General features: G+C 38.8%; 1 protein-coding gene across 1 annotated transcript in view; it reads right to left on the reverse strand.

Annotated features, from left to right (window-relative positions):
• Nucleotides 1–17,472, reverse strand: part of BBS9 (Bardet-Biedl syndrome 9) — a 259,252-nt gene that overhangs the window by 91,616 nt on the left and 150,164 nt on the right. The window contains exon 22 of the mRNA XM_089532607.1: nt 13,511–13,621. Coding sequence (XP_089388733.1) covers nt 13,511–13,621 — 111 coding nt within the window. The remainder of the gene's footprint in view (nt 1–13,510; nt 13,622–17,472) is intronic.

Genomic DNA, 17,472 nt, shown 5'->3' on the forward strand with positions numbered 1-17,472 from the left:
CATATTTAAAGTGAAGCACAGGAAGAGAAAGAAAATCTTTCCCTTCAGCCAAATCCCTAATTTCTGTCAAGAGCTAAGAAGCAGGATGGTGAAGTTAATTAATTATAGAGCCAATTGGGGGTTTTGTACCCAGATATTTTCCTGATGTACGTCTTTGAATGTCTGCCCGCACTAAGCTCATGAATCAGTGTCATTTACAATATGCATTAAGATAATTGAACCTAGTAAGGAGGAAATGTATACAAGAGAGCTAATATTTCATACAGGAAAGCTCATTTTATCACTGCTAGAGTGCACATCAGACCACCTCACAGTTGGCAACTATGGAACAGAGCTTAACAGGAACTGGTTGTGTGTACATGCCATTCTGTTTATATATATATATATATATTCACACACACACACACACACACACAGAGAGAGAGAGGGGGGGAGGATAAAGGGAGGTTGATTTAATAAGACACATACATACAAAAATATTTGAGTATACATACCACCACAAAAACTGCTAGCGGAACATACAATAGCCAGGATTCAAAAACCTGATTTAGGCATTTCCATGGGGATTTTAAAATTAAAAAATAAAAATATTTTTTTAAATAAATTCAAACCTTGCTGAGCACATGGGACTATCTGCACAATTTATCCGGAGTCTACACAAAAAGTTGTGTTGTTGTGTGCCCTCAAATAGTTTCTGTCCTATGGTGACCCTAAAACCTATCATGGGGTTATCTGGGGTTTTGGAAAATCAGGGGGAAAGTGCAAAGAGAAGTCTATAGTTGCCATTTTGTTGTTGGTCAATCCATAGTGGCCTATGAATGAGATCCCTCCAAGACCACCTGTCCTCATCCTGTCTTCTCAGGTCCTGCAGGGTCAGTGCCATGGCCTCCTTGATTGAGTCTATCCATCATATATCTTCCTCTCTTTCTACTGTTCTCTACCTTTCCTAGCATTGTCTATTCTAGGGTCATGTCTTCCCATGATGTATGTCAGCCTCAATTTAGTTATCTTGGCTTTCAAGGAGGGCTCAGGCTTGCCCTAAGACCAATTTGTCTGCCTTTTTGGCTCTCCGTGGTATCCTCAGCACTCTCCTCCAGCAGCACATTTCAAATAAGTTGATTTTCTTTCTATCAACTTTCTTTTCTACCCAGCTCTCACATCATTACATGGTGATGGGAAATACTATGGCTTGGACGATCCTAATTTTAGTGTTCAGTTTTTATATTTTTAGGGGCCAGCATGGTGTAGCGGTTTAAACATTGGACCACAACTCTGGAGACCAGGGTTTTAAACCGGGTTTGGCAATGTAAATCGGCTAGGAGACATTGGGCAAGTTACATTCTCTCAGCCTCAGAGAATGGCAATGGCAAACCCCTTCTGAAGAAACTTGCCAAGAAAACCCCATGATAGGTTCACCTTAGTTGGAAACAACTTGAAGGCACAAAACAACAACAACAATTTATATCAGGGGTAGGCAACCTGCGGCCCGCGGGCCGGATGCGGCCCGGCGAGGCCTTGGGACCGGCCGCAGCCCGGTCCTGCCGACGATTGCCGCCGGAGCCTTTGGCCTCTCGCACGCAGGGGCAAGGGGGGGAATTGTCTATAGACGCCTCAGAAACATGCATTTATATTAATATTTTTTTAAAAAATCAGCAAATTTTTTTGCGTGTCCTCCACTTTTTTAAAAAAAGTGTACACCATTTGAAAATGTTGTCCTACATTTGTCCCGGTTTATTTATTTATTTAATTTTTTTTAATTTATTTATTTTAATTATTTATTTTTTGGCTTCGGCCCCCCAGTTGTCTGAGGGGCAGCAACCCGGCCCCCGGCTCAAAAAGGTTGCCTACCCCTGATTTATATCTTTGCACTTAAGGATCTTGTCTAGTTCCTTCATAGCTGCCTGCCCCATTCCCAGTCTTGTTCTAACTTCTTTACTGCAATCTAGACTCTGATCAGTGATTGATGCAAGATATGGGAAATCATTAATTTAATTTTAATTAATTTGTTTTATTTATATACCGCTATTCCAAAGATCATAGCGGTGAACAGCAAGTAAGCTATTTAGCAAGTAAGCTAATTTGCCCCCAACAATCTGGGTACTCATTTTAGCGACCTCGGAAGGATGCAAGCCTGAGTCGAGCTTGGGCCCTTTTAGCTGGTCTTGAACTCGCAACCTTGTGGTTTCGAGTGAATGGCGGCAATACAGGCATTTAACCACTGTGCCACCAGGGCTCCTTTAACCATTTCAATGTCCTTGTCTATCTTGAATTTATGTAAATCCTCTGAGGTCCTTATTTTTGTTTTCCTAATATTCATCAATAAGCTTTCCTTTGCACTTTCTTCTTTTGACTTCCCCCAGTAGTCATTCTAAGTCTTTGTTGTTTTCTGCTAGTATTAATGTGTTATCTACATATCTTCAATTGTTGTTATTCCTTCCTCTCATCTTCACGCCTCATTTATTTACTTGATATTTGAAATCTTTAAAACTGGAAATTAGCTCTTTCCCCCTCTTAGGGGAGGGCATGGACAACATTTAACATACACAAGCATTTTGGATTTAAACAGAACTAGTAAATACTCTAGAGGCACCAGATTTTGTCTGAATGTGGAAGCTAAGCAGCATCAACCCTGGTTAGTACCTGGATGGGAGACCACCAAGGAATACCAGCTCGTCTAGGCTATATTTTAGAGGAAGGAATTGGCAAAACCACCTCTCAGTATTATTTGCCTAAGAAAACCCTATGAAATTTACAGGGTGGCCATAAGTCAACAGGCAACTTGAAGGCACAGACAGACACAGTATTAGTGCCTTAAATGGCTAGCTATGATTGAAATGTGGCTGAAAAACAAAAAGGAGGCTGGGACTTTTAAAATACTTTACATTTCTTTGCATTGCTCATGTGGTGGTCTCAGTATGGAAGAGTTTGATTTTGGAAAGATCCGAGGTGCGTAGCTTTCTATATTAAAACTGTAATTTAAATTTTCCTGGTACTATTTCAAAAATGGAAAATAAACTTCATATAATGTCATGAAGCTGTTGTTTATCTAAAATGTAAGGTCCCACACAAACTATTCTCTCAGACAAAGACATGCTATTTTGTACAAAAGTATAATATGTTAAAGTTTAGTCTAAATCTGGACTTCATACATCTGTAAATACAATGTAATTCTATTTTCTATATCTATTTTATAAACTCAAAAGCTGCCAAATTTCATTTTAAAATGTCAATTTGAATGCTAGTCAACTACAGGAAATAACAAGAAAGAAGAACAATGGTATCCTTTCAGCTGTGCTGAACAAAGCTTTACAGAGCATCCAATTCCAAGGTTGCAAAGTTAAAGTCACTGATATATAACTGTCCATTAGAATAATGAAATAACCAATAATGGTTATTCCTTCATAATGAACCTTCAACTTAGGTAATTTGCACACATACTGTATCTAGTGTTATTGGGGCCAAAATTTTACAGTTGATTAAGTAATCTCCTTTTAACAGATTAATCAATTACATTGAAATATGCCACCATATTACCAAAATTATACCACGAGTGTACTTCTTGGAAACTGAAGTATAAAATAAGTTACAAATTAATAAATGAAATCTATGAATCATTGTAAAAAAATAAAGGCTATTTAAATATTTCCTTTTTCTTTTATCAAAAAAAGCCTTGAGATGCACGTGAACTTTTCATTTGCAAACCCACTGAATGAAATTATCCTTCCAATTAATCATCTAAAGTTGCCTTGTTATGGATATTAATAATTCTGCCTTTAATCAAACTTAGCATAAGTAATGGCATTCCTTTAAGTCGCATATCTTAGGGACTACTGAGTCATCAAAATTCTCAATATAGAGGAACTATATTGTCAAAAATATGTCTGTGTGCCCTAGTATTTACACATTACTAATTCATGGGTTCTGAGTTTAATTCAAATGGTTATTCAGAGGCTGATTTCAGGGCTGGTGCTGAGCCAACATTAATTCTGGGCTATTTCAACATTCACACCAAGACTGCCTTATTTGGAACAATTCAGATCTTGGCTGTCATGAAAACCATTGTCCAAGCTCAAGCAGTATCAGGCCATACATGTGACAGGTCACATGATGAATGCAGTACAAATCTCAATATTCTTCTACCTGTATTTTCACTGGACCTTCTCTGAGCTCCTTTCCTCAGGGTAGTATGCATGAAATGATCTGCTCAGGCAGAAAAACTACAGGAACAGTGAATTGAACCACTTCCCTGAAGTTGCTGCTTCACCTTCATCCTTCCCACTACTCTGAATGAATTAATTTATTACAGCACATGGCCAGCACCAAAATAAAACAAAAATACAAAACATATAACATCAGATGTACTGCCACAGCACAAATATATATATACATTCTACTCCAACGGAGATGTATGTCCTCTATATATCCAAGTAGGAGAGGATAATGCCCACAGTCCCATCCCTCATAGCAGGACAAAATTCATACATTATTATAAGACATTGGTGTAGTCGAATATTATAAAATGTTGGCCCAGTCAACAGTCAGATACCACATCCTCATTCCTCAAAACCTTTTTTAAAAAATTTTTTAAAATTTATAAAACATTGGCATAGTTACTGTATACAGTTATCAACAAACAACTTTTTCCAATTTCATTATATAAAATGCTATAAAGATAAAATATATAAAGGTAATAAGATGATGGCCAAACTCTAAAGCATTATTACTTCATCTGTATTAAAAAGTTTTTATGGCAGATAATTGCAGCTGCAAAGAACTTGGCAACTTTTATAGTTACCAGTTCCTTGTGGTCTGAAAGGAGATAGCGAACATAAAATTGCTCTTTTCTGCTGGGTAGGTGTTGTAAAAGAGGGAATATTACTCTTATATCCTGGAATACCGTGTCTAGTTCTGGTCACCACAATTCAAAAAGGATGTTGACAAGCTGTAGAATGTCCAGAGGAGGGAAACCAAAGTGTTAAAGGGTCTTGCACCATGCCCTATAAGAAGCAACTTAGGGAGCTGGGCATGTTTGGCCCGGAGAAGAGTAGGTTAAGAGGTGATATGATAGCCCTGTTTAAATATCCGAAGGGATATCATATTGAGGATGGAGCAAGCTTATTTTTTGCTATTCCAGAGAACAGGACACAGAGCAATGAATACAAAATACAGAAAGAGAGATTCCATCTCAATATTAGAAAGAACTTGCTGACAGTAAGAGCTATTCTACAGTGGAACAAACTCCCTCAGAGTGTAGTGGAGTCTCCTTCTTTGGAGGTTTTTAAAAAGAGGCTGGATGGACATCTGTTGGGGATGCTTCGATTGTGTTTTCTTGCAGGAGGGTTGGACTTGATGGCTCTTTAGGTCTCTTCCAACTCTATGATTCTATGATCCCCTTTCTTTCCCATTCTGTGCATCATCTCTTGCCACTACCACACCTCACTCTCTTGTTCTCTACACTGCAGCACTGTATCTTCCTCTTTCATCCTTGCTTTCACACTACTCTCCCATGCACCCAGCCTCACCTCATGTCTACCTTCTCGCATCCTTCCATTACAGTTCTCACATTCCCTTGCCTCCATCTATGGATATGCTGTGTTAATTTTTCTCTCTGCTGCCAGATGTCTGAAAATTATGCCGTTCTCAAGAGGTTTCCTGTGGGAAGAAAGTCTCCATTAGCAGCAGAGGAAAATCCTTTGGCCCAGCCCCACAGGACACCAGGGGGAGGCAGCCAAGGATGAGGTAGGCTATAGCCTTCTAGGACTTTCACCTGCCTTCCCTTACCAGCCCCATAAGACACTGGAAGAGCTGGGGAAAGCAACCAAACCCAAGGCTCCCACCATGCCTGCCTCATATGAGATTGGGAGGATGGGGAACAGAGAACCTAGAATCTGGAGGCTGTAGCTTCCACAATGCTTTTCTGACTCTTCCATATCCATTCACTGTGTGGCATCGGGAAGATAGGGGAAGGAAAGGAGGGCTTAAGGAGGTTTCTTCTTGTTGAGGCTTCAAACACTAGAAAATCCCCTGATTTGTTTTTAATTTCTTCACACATTCAAGTATTATTTCCATTCTTACCTCTTTCCCTTCCATTGCCCCACCTTGTACCTTGACCATGCCTCCCCCTCTGGTGAAGCAAGAAGGTAATGTGAGGTGCACATAAGGTGGCAATAATGATGATGTGGCTTTTTCCTGCTACACAGGCAGTAACAGAACCTTAGTTGCCTCTCATAAAATTGAAACTAGGGGAAAATGCATAGTATTGCTATGTCAAGTCATGAAAAAAAAACCTGCTGTTTTCTCATGACTTGACATAGTCATAGCATCTTAAATACCTATAACTGTATGCATGTTGGTCCTTAAATATCCATATCTGTATGTATTCTGCCTTGCTTTGTTGACTCTCCCGCCCCCTAAATTCTAATGGCTCCAATGCTTTCTGTGCAATCTTTCAAGAAGCCCTTCAAAACAAACCTCATCTATACATCCTTCCAAGCGAGTCTTTCCTCCAAAATTGTAACATTGGCCCACAGAAATGGGAACTGGCATTGGAGAAGATGATTCAAATCTACAATTGTAAATCTGTGAAAAATGTCAAAGCTCTAACACTTTACACATTGGCTTACTACAATGAAAGGAACAGCAGGCTTTTTTTTTAAGGAAAGCTTGGAATCTGGCCCAACTGACATTCCAAAAAGGTACAAGATGTCAAGGCTAGAATATGAATAAGGTCAAGTCACCTTAGATCTACCCCAAGGTGATACCAAAGTGATTTTGGTATGCACAGGGGACATATGATGTCAAATCTATGGAGCTCCTTCTTAATTTGCCCCTTCTGCTCTGGCACTTAGCTGGGCCTTGAAGATCTTCTTTACATGGCTATGTTTGATTGATACCATCTCCATGTCTCCAGCTCTACAAAACAATTTGTAAATGTATCCTATTGTCATGGTTTTTCAAAGTGTACCTTGCCTCCCCCTGCCATAGCAGTACATGGCACTGTGAAGGCAAAGTGAAAAAGTGCCCTCAAAATATGTAAATAAATAAATAAGAGCATATTCCTATTACACATATAGAATTTTTCATTATTAATGTGGACTAATAGAATGTGAATAAAACCAGAGAGCGGAATGCTCTTCCACATCAGCACAGACATCAATATTAAAAAGTGTGGATGCTATCATTTTTTTAAAAAAAAGTAACAACACGTTTTTTTCATCTACCTTTAGTATGACTATATACAGAGCCAAAAAGTTCTACCCTGCTGATTTGTAAGCTGCCATAAATTCTTATCATAGGAAAATTTAAAAAGGTATTTACATTCTTTAATAGCTGAGTTTAAAATAAGGAAAATATGTTCGATTAAACATATGCTTCTAATACCATCAATTTCTAAGCTGAATTCAGAGATTAAAAACAGAAGAAAGCAAAGTATTCCACAACTAACAATGACATGACAGATGTCTGATTCCGACATCAAAACTTGTGTCTGCACTATGTATCTCAGTTGTCCTTTGGGGAATATTCAGAACAACAGCAAGACTTATTCTAACATCAAAACCTATCTACACTTTGTACCTCAATTGTTTTGAGATATATTCAGCAGCTACAGTTTAGGACTCAAATACATCCACTGACAGATCTAGATGAATTCCCTGTGAATATGACTAGAAAACACCCTGCTACAATACCAGATACTAGCATGTTGTATACACAATTTGTACAAAAGCCCGATCACACCTACTACTCTCCTTGGAGAGAGTTGTGGTACGCCACATGTCCCATGGAGGAAAGGTTTTTAATGTCTGAACTGGCACAGAAATTCTAGGATCACGACTGCAGCAAAAGTTATGATGTAACAAAGCGGTTAAACGAAAAATATAAGTGAAAATGATATTTTAGCAACAGCCTCCTTAATCAAGATTACAGATTATTTTATGCATGTTATAAAAATGAAATACATGTATATCCCACCTTTTGGTTTTGCAACTTCCACAGCTGCTTCCAGTAATAAAATGTAAAATAAAACCACAGGAGTCAATAACATTTGTCAGCACTACTACAGTTAGTCCCGTATCGTGCTGAAAGACCTGATATATATACACAGGTTTTTACTTGATTCCAAAAATACCTAAAATATTTGCTGCTCAGAGAGCCTCCTTATGGTGAATCTCCTGCAAAAGGGGTACCACAGCTGAGAAGGCACTTATTCCAGTCAAACTCACCTAATATTAAACGCAAGTCAAGCAGGCATGTGCATGTGGCATCATTTTCAGATGTACAACTTTAGAAGTTAAAATCTTAAATATCTATATAACATTAATGGTTAGAATATTAAACGTAAAAACATTAAAGGGTAAAACCAGCATTATGAATTGTGCTTGGAAACAGTCAGTTACTGAAGAAATGTCAAGATATGCTCTATTCATTGCTGCCAGTCAAATTTATCAGCTGTATACTGAACAGAGGTTTCTGAGATGTCCCCAGACACAATGTACTGTAGTAGTGTGGTCTGGAAATTATGAGATAATAGTGGTTAACAATGATCAAGACATTATATCTATCTAGAAAGAATCACAGATGTTTTATAACCCTTAGTTCAGTGATGGCGAACCTATGGCACACATGCCAGAGGTGGCACTCAGAGCCCTCTCTGTGGGCACACGTGCCGTCGCCCCAACACAAAGTTTGCCATAGTTTGTTACTAGAAAGCCAGAGGGACATGGCACTTTGCAATAAGTAAGTGGGTTTTGGGTTGCAGTTTGGGCACTCGGCCTCTAAAAGGTTCACCATCACTGCCTTAGTTGGTGATACATGTTTCTTTCCTCCATCCCTGTGATTTTTATTGAGTAAAAAAACAAAGAAAAAAGAAAAAAACACAAATAACAAGTACAGACTACAAACTACCAACAACAAGTTAACAGCCTGGCTACAATATTTAATTCTCACTTATTTGTACATATATCACACCATAGAATAACAGCAGGTTAACCATAAAAATACAGTCCATTTCAGAAAACAACATATGCCTATGTTCTGAGATTTTCAAGAGACATGCCAACCCCATGTTTCACCAACTTATGGAGGTACAATTGATAGGAATGTGGAACAGGCTCTTACTGGTCACAAAGCCAAACTAAAACCATCTAACACTGTGTAGCAGCTTTAGTGACTTTTATGTTATCTTAAACTTACTTCCTTTTAGGGTCTGAAAAGGGTACTGTAATAAGCTGGTATATATGTGAAGCAGGACAACCGTAATGCCCCCACTTTGTTTATATTCCTCAGAGGTACTGCCACTGTTACTCAAGACTTGCATCTCAATTATGAAGGTAACCACATTTGCACATTTACAGAGAAGGAAAGATTCCTTTCTAGAACTTCCTTCAAACACCTTAACAAATTAGGCTGGCATGCTTAAGCCAAACCATCCAGTGCATGAGTGAAACCAATTCTGGAGTTTGGCAGAGAAATAAATGCCTTTAAATGTCAGGTAGAATCCTAGAATCCTAGAGTTGAAAAGACCACAAGGGCCATTCAGTCCAAGTCCCTGCCATGCAGGAGTACACAATCAAAATACTCCCAACAGATGACCACCCAGCCTCTGTTTAAAATTCTCCAAAGAAGGAAACCCCATAACTTTCCATGGCAGCATGTTCTACTTTTGAACTGCACTTGCCATCAGAAAGATCTTTCTAATGTTTATGAGGAATCTCTTTTCCTATAGCTGAATTCATTGCTCTGAGTCCTCATCTCTGGAGCAGCAGAAAATAAACTTGCTCCATCCTCAATATAACATTTCTTCAAATACTGAAACATGGCTATCATGTCACACCTTAACCTTTTCTTCTCCAGGCTAAACATACCCTGCTCCCTAAGCTACTCCACATAGGGCATGGTTTCCAAACCTTTCACCATTTTGGTTGCCCTCCCCTGAACATGCCCCAGCTTGTCTATATCCTTCTTGAATTGTAGTGCCCAGAACTGGAAACAATATTGCAAGTGAGGTCTGATCAAAACAATATAAAGTGGTACTATTACATCCCTCAGTTCTAGACACTATGCACCTATTGATGCAGCCCAGAACTGCACTGGCTTAGTTGCCACATCACACTGCTCACTAATGTTTAGTCTGCGATCCACTAAGACTTCTAGATCCCTTCTGCATGTACATCAAGTCAGGTATCACCCATTCTATAGCTATTCATTTCATTTTTAGTATCCAAGTGTAGCATTCTATATTTTTCCCTCTTGAAATTCATTTAAAGTTTTGGCCCAGCTTTCTAATCTGTTAGGGTCATTTTGAATTCTGATCTTGTCCTTTAGGGTATTAGTAAACCCTCCTAATTTCAGGCTTGAACAGACAGGCCAAAATAAAGCTGCTTTGGGTCACTTTGGAGGTATGCTGTTTAAATGCTGCATGAGTCCTATCAGGCTGGAAGCCATGCCAAAGCAACACTCCTGTCCTAAGGACTAGAGCACAGCTTTGGCGCAGCTTCTGGCCACTTAAGATGCCTGTGTCATTTAAACAGCATACCTCCAAAGTGACCCGAAGCAGCTTTATTTTAGCCTGTCTGTTTGGGCCCTTAGTGTCATCTGCAAATTTGATAAACATGCCCTTTATTCCATCATCCAAGTCACTGATAAAGATCTTGAACACCACTGAGCCACGGACAGAACAACTAGTCACATCTCTCCAGGATGAGGAGGAGACATTCAGTATCCTTTGGGTTCGGTTGGTCAACCAGTTACAAATCCACCTAACAAATTATAAATCCACCAATTACAAATTCACCTAACAGTCACACTGTCTAACCCACAGTATTAGTATAACACATACTAATATTACAAATCCACCTAACAGTCACATTGTCTAACCCACACTTGACCAGGCTTCTGGCAAGGATATCACAATAGACTTTGTGAAAGGACTTCCTGAAATCAAGGTATGCTACACTCACAGCATTCCCTTCATCTGTCAAGCTTGTGACTCTATGAAGAAAAGACACAGGATTAGTCTGGCATGACTTTTTTTGAGAAATTCAAGCTGTCTATTACTGTACTAATCATGGTATTCTTTTCTAAGTGCATACCGATTGTATGTTTAATTATTGGCTCTAGATTCTCTCTTGGTATTGATGTCAGACTGACTCAGTGATAATTATTTGGGTCGTCTCTCCCCTCCCTTTTTTTTAGATGGGGGCAATATTTGCTCTCCTCCAGTTTGCTGGGACTTCTCCTGTTTTCCAGGAATTCTCAAAGAAGTGGTTCAAAGTGGTTCTGAAATTACTTCTGCCAGTTCTTTTAATTCTCTTAGATGTAATTCATCTGTCCTTGGAAAATTGATTTAGAGTAACCAGATATACCTGTACTACCTCTTTACCTATTCTGTGCTGCAGTTCCCCTACTGCATTATCTGCTCCATTTCCCAGAGGTTGACCTGTTCTCCTTTTCAAAGAAGACTGAAGCAAAGAAGGTGTTGAATAGTTATGACTTTTCTCTGTTCCCTGTTAGCATTTTACCATTTTCTCCACACAGAGACTCTACCATTTCCTTCTTCTTCCTTTTGCTATGGATATAACAAAAAAGCCCATTTTATTCTTTTTAACTTCTCTAGCAAGCCTGAGCTTGTTCTGTGCTTTAGCTTTTCTGACTTTAACCCTACCACAAGTTGGCTATTTGTTTGAATTCTTCCTTAGTAATTTTCACCTTTTTTCATTTCTTGTACATGCCTCTTTTGAGCCTTAGCTCTGTTGAAAGTTCTTTAGACGTTCATCCAGGCTTCTTTAGACACGTCCCATTTTCCTCCCTCATTGGAACTTTGCCTTAAGTATCTCACTTTTAAGAAAGTCCCTTCCCTCATCAACCCCCTCCTATACTAGTAGTCCTGACAGAATCATCACCAGTACTTCCCTAAATTTAGTGAAATCAGCTTTCTTAAAGTCTACACTGCATAGCTGACTATGCTTGACTTCCCCTTCCCACTGTATAACAAACTCCAGCAGAACATGGTCATTCCCACTTAAGGATCCTGCCAATTCCACTCCACTGAGTAGACCTTTACTGTTGGTTAGGATCAAATCTAAAATAGCTGATTCCCTAGTTGCCTCTTCTACCTTCTGGATAATGGAACTGTCTGCAAGGCAAGTGAGGAATTTGTTAGAACTTACATTTTTGGCCGACTTGAACCACCCACAAATATCAGGACAGTTTAAACCCCCCATTACTACTACAGTTCTCCTTTCTTAACATGTGGTCATCAGTTCCAGGAAGGTTTTATCCAAGTCCTCAGTTTATCTTGGAGGCCTATAGTAGACCACACCACCTCTATCTCCCTGTTGTTTTTATCCAGATGCTCTCAACTTGGCTTTCAGGATTTAAGTCATGGATCTCTTCACAGCTGTATGCATCCTTAATATATAATGGTACTCCACCTCCCTTTCTATTTGGTCTATTTCTCTGAAATAGGTTATACACCTCTGTTACTCTGAAAACATATTTTTATTTTCTTGCTAAGTATGGATTTATTTCTTTTAAAAAAACAAAGATGTGATTAATCATTGATAAAGGTGGCTTGGGAGTGTCTCTAAAATGAAAAGGGGGACATAATCGATGACTCAGAAAATAAAACTATATGGGAAAGTTTTATTAAATGTGGTAATAAGTTAGCAAAAGTACACTCCTATACTTAATTTAGCACCATTTCAGAGTTGCCAAGAGCATACATTGTCCTTCCAGACATTGTGTCATCAACCTTGTATTTTTACATCTAATGTAATTAAATCATTTATTGCAAATATTGATCAGTTTTCATAATTCACAGTAAAGAACAGGGAATTTTATTATCTTCACATTCACTTCTGCATAGTGCACCAGTCAAGGACACTAGTCAAATTTACAATTTTAAACAGCCTTATCCTCAGTTGCTACATTTGCAGTATTCGTTGACATATTTCTGCGTGCAGGGTTGGCCTCAGGAACTGGAATCACTAGGGACCTGTCAAGCCCATTCCCCAGTAGCTGCCCCATTGTCAGCCCCTTGACCCTGATCTTCTTCCTCAGTGTCTTTGCCTATTGAATTTGTCTTCTGAAATATGCAAAAAGTGACAAGAAGAAAGAAAAATGCCTTGCCCTATCCTAGGGAGCGCTACAGACTGAACCCAGAGGGAAGGGGCAGCAGTTCGAGTAGTGAGAAGGTGAGACAGAGCTTGGAATAATAGCCTGGGACTGTCTCCGTTTAAGACAAACAGTAGGACATGAGCTACAACTTTGGACTTCAAAGATCCACTGCTCACCACTGCCTCTGACAGTTGTTGAAAGAAGTAATTTTCCAGTCTCAGAGGCAGTATAAGCATCATGTCCAAGGCCATGAAAAACCTGACGCCACCACTGCACCACTTCTGTATGTCCTTAAAAAACATTAAAATACAACTGATAGGAACTTCACTCGCCATACATGTGTTTAAAAGATATATTTTTTTCTCTCAGTTAATGAAATACTTTTTTTTCTTACCAGGTTTGGTCTTCTGCTTCATGAGATGCCTGTGATTGGTAAACATTCCTGGAGAGTCTTGTGAGGCTGGTCTTTCTTCAAGGTCAGACTCTGGTATGGTAGAACAGCCACCTAAGTTGAAATAAAAATATTTGTAAAGAAAATAATTTAAAAAGCATATTTATCAAACCAATGCTATTACAAAATGCATACTGTAATAAGAACGAACTGCTCTTTAACTATTGGAAAAATGTTGTATAAGCAAGCTCAAACATTTTGCTGTTCTTAGTACTTAAACTTGAGGATGCATGCAAGACCCAGGCTCCCTCTGTTCACAAGCAGCGGATCTCAATTTGGGAGCTGCATCCTAGCATCATCTACAACTTTAAGATTATGAAGCACAATTCTGATTTAATATTTATTTATGGTATTTATATCCCACCCTTCAGTCCTAAAGGCTCTCAGAGCGACTTACAGTTATTATTATTTTTAATTAGACGGTTCCCCGCCCTCAGGCTTAGAATCTAAAAAGGCACGACACAAAAGGAAAAGGGAATGGTGGTGGGGAAAGGGATCAGGTCCAGCAGTTCTTCTCTCCCTCTGAGGCCTGGACCAAGGCAGATGGATTGGAGGGAGGGCTCTTTTTCTTAGTCCAGGCCAGACCTGATGGAGCTGGACCTGCATCTCTCCCTGAGTGTGCTGTCCTCCTCTAGAATCCACTATTGATGTCTCGAGCCAACCATAGTCTGCAAGAGCAATTGTGCTATCCATCTGGGCAAAGAGCAACATAGGAAAAGACACACAACTGATGTAGCGCATCTGTGTTGGAGATATACCACTTCAGACTATAGGCTAGAGCAGTGATGGTGAATGTTTTAGAGACTGAGTGCCCAAACTGCAACCCAAAAGCCACTATTTATCTCAAAGTTCCATGTCCCTCTGGCCTTCTAGTAACAAACTCTGGCAAATTCCGTGCTGGGGCGATGACGTGTGGGCCCACAGAAAAGGCTCTGAGTGCCACCTCTGGCACTCGTGCCATAGGTTCGCCACCACTGGGATAGAGCTATAAAGACTCTACCCCTCCAGAAGACTCCTACAATTTAAAAGTATTATGTCAGCAAAAGCAGGAATTGTAATCCTTTCCCCTGATTTTTCCCTACATGTAGGATTTTAAAGCTATGTAGAGCATTTATTTAAACACCAACTTGAAGTCTGAAGCGGTACAATTTGGAAATGTCTACTACCTCTGTGTGAACTAAGCGGGGGGGGGGGGCTGGATATTGCACTGTAGTTTTATCACAAAAGAGCCTTTCCTCATTATCATAAGAGGTCATGAGTTCATATGTTGAGATTGCTTTTCCTTAGCACTTATACTGCTAAATCTGGTATAAATTTAAAACAGTTCTTTTAATTGAGGCTGGAAGCAAAAGGAAAAAAAAAGCTTTATAATTTCAAGAGAAATTCCATATGTGCACCAAACATTTCCTTTTAAAACACAGAAAGGAAAGCTATAATAAACTATGGCTTTCAAGCATGGAATTGGACGTACAGAGTTGACTACAAATGGACGGTTTTAGCTCAAAGAAAGGGAAAGATGAATACATGGAGTGGGAAAATTCCATGTACAAAACATATTTCAGTCCCCCCCCCAAAAAAAAATAAAGAAAAGGAAAAAATGCCCATATACAAACAAGTCTGAGCCATTCTATTTGCTATGTGTGTATGTATGTGCTTTCAAGTTGCCTGTCGACTTATGGCAACTCCATCAATTTCATGCTTTTTTCCTCTTGGGCAAGAAATTCTCAGAGGAAGTTTTGCCAGTTCCTTTCTCTGAAATATAGCCTAGTGTCCCATCCAACTACTAACCAGGGTTGATCCTGCTTAGCTTCCAAGATCAGACAGAATCTGGTGCCTTTAGGTATTTGTGCCCATTGCTAAAACAAAGCAGGGTATTATGGGTTGTTAAGCCTACAGGGTTGTTAAATTGAGCTGACAATTACATGAACACAATGCATTCCTACATGATATACTGTCAACAGTCATCTTGACTCACACCCCTCCTTTCTTGTGTGAAAGGAAGTTATTTAAAGAAAAATGTGAAAACTATTCCTCCAAGCTTTTTATGTATGGAACTCTTGTTTCTCAGATAAAACCCAAGATAAAAACATTATTAATATAATAAACCATGATAGAGTCATAGAAATAACACCCTTGAAATGATCTTTCCTAACAGTGAAATTATGAGGAAAATGTCACGTAGCCCATTAGCACATATAAAGTTTCTGTGTACACATAAAAATTCTGAAAGCTTGTTTTGAACATTCAAATCCCAAAGGTTATATAGCCATGAAAATTAATACCTTCTATACCAAAGTTTTTCATTAGGCATGAGCACCTCTTTTCCATCCATGGTAACTTTATCACTGCCAAAAATGTCACTTTGCCCTAAGGCACCTCATGCAATTGACTGGAAGAAAGCAAGAGATCCTGATTTTGGTTTTGATGGCAAAGGCATATAAGGATCTACTTGTCAAATGATTGTGTCAAAATGTGGCACTAATAAAAGGAAATGCAATTTCCCCCTCTCATTGTGTTACTTTCCTTTTTCAGACATGCAATTACTTTATTTCCTTGTTTGAAAAATGTAAAGGTGTTAGTAAGCATCACTAAGAATTTGAAAAGAATAGTAAAACACAGAACTTAGAAATGTTAATTTTTTGAAACACAACTACTAAACTCCCCACTTTCTGCCCAGCTAGCATGTGCCATGCTGGCTGAGGGATTCTTGGAGTTGCAATTCATCAAGCCCTGAAAATACTACAATAATTTTTTATCATATAATTTAAGATTTTTTGCCAGCAGTTTGCTCCTCTGTAAAGAAGAACCACATTTTAAAGTGTGTTTTGTACTTCTTTTCCTTTTTCTATTTTTATCAAATGGGATAATTCTAGCAAACCATCAAAAATCAACTTAAATTGTGAATTTAATTATGATTTAAAATTTCAGATTTCTCCTCCAAATGGTTGGGGGGGGGAGACATGTTTTAATATGGTACCAAGAAAAATATAGGGTTGCTGACAATCTCTGTCAGCGCTCTAAAGTCAAAGGGCCATCACAGGGGTCAGCTGGGTGCTTTGGCATGACAACACGTTAAGGAACAATTAGAATGAACTGTGTATGCAGCATTGTTTTGCTTTGCTCAGGGCTAGGAACACAAACTGAGTCTTGCTTTCTGTCCATTACTGAACCAATGAGATATGTTATAGATTCAGCTATCAGTTTTCAAGAACAGCTATCTCAAGATAGATCGGCACTTGTCCTTTCTTTCCTGTACAAGTTTTACACTGCTATCTAATTATTCGGAATTTAGAAGTCTACTATTGAGGAAGGTTTCCTACCCAAAGGACTGCAAAACAAAACAAAAATTATTTGCATCTGCTGATAACAACTGAAACGACTCATAGAGAATAAGGGTAAGATAAGTGAGGGAAGGGGGAAATTGGCACACAAATCCAGCACTTTGGAAAAGATTCAAGTTGAAAAGTTCTCCAGATGTAAGACTGTAAACACTGATTCATAAAATGAATTTCCCCATTAATTGTTGGCAAGGAAGGACACCATCGAGAATATGTTTTTGTATTATGACCCATTCTTTTCCCCTTTTCTGTGTAGCTAAATTCTTGTTTGACACTACAGATCTTTTATCAGTTGTGATAAATAGAACCAGCAAGCTGTGGTCAGCAAAACTGTTTGATAGCTTATAACATTATTAAAGTAACAGCCAAGTAATTGTGAACTTTATTCATTGAAGGAAACAGGACCTCTCTTGTTTATTTTCACTCACTGTATTTAACACCACATTATGTGCTTACCTTGGAAAAAGACCCATATTGAAGATGAACTATATAATATATAGATTAACTATATAATAAGAGAGACAACTTACTGCAGGTTTAAAACACAATGGTTATAGCTTACCTTTT

This window comes from Sceloporus occidentalis, unplaced genomic scaffold (assembly GCF_023333645.1).
Source record: "Sceloporus occidentalis isolate IW3139 unplaced genomic scaffold, rSceOcc1.0.p SCAF_7, whole genome shotgun sequence".
In the NCBI taxonomy this organism is placed as follows: domain Eukaryota; kingdom Metazoa; phylum Chordata; class Lepidosauria; order Squamata; family Phrynosomatidae; genus Sceloporus; species Sceloporus occidentalis.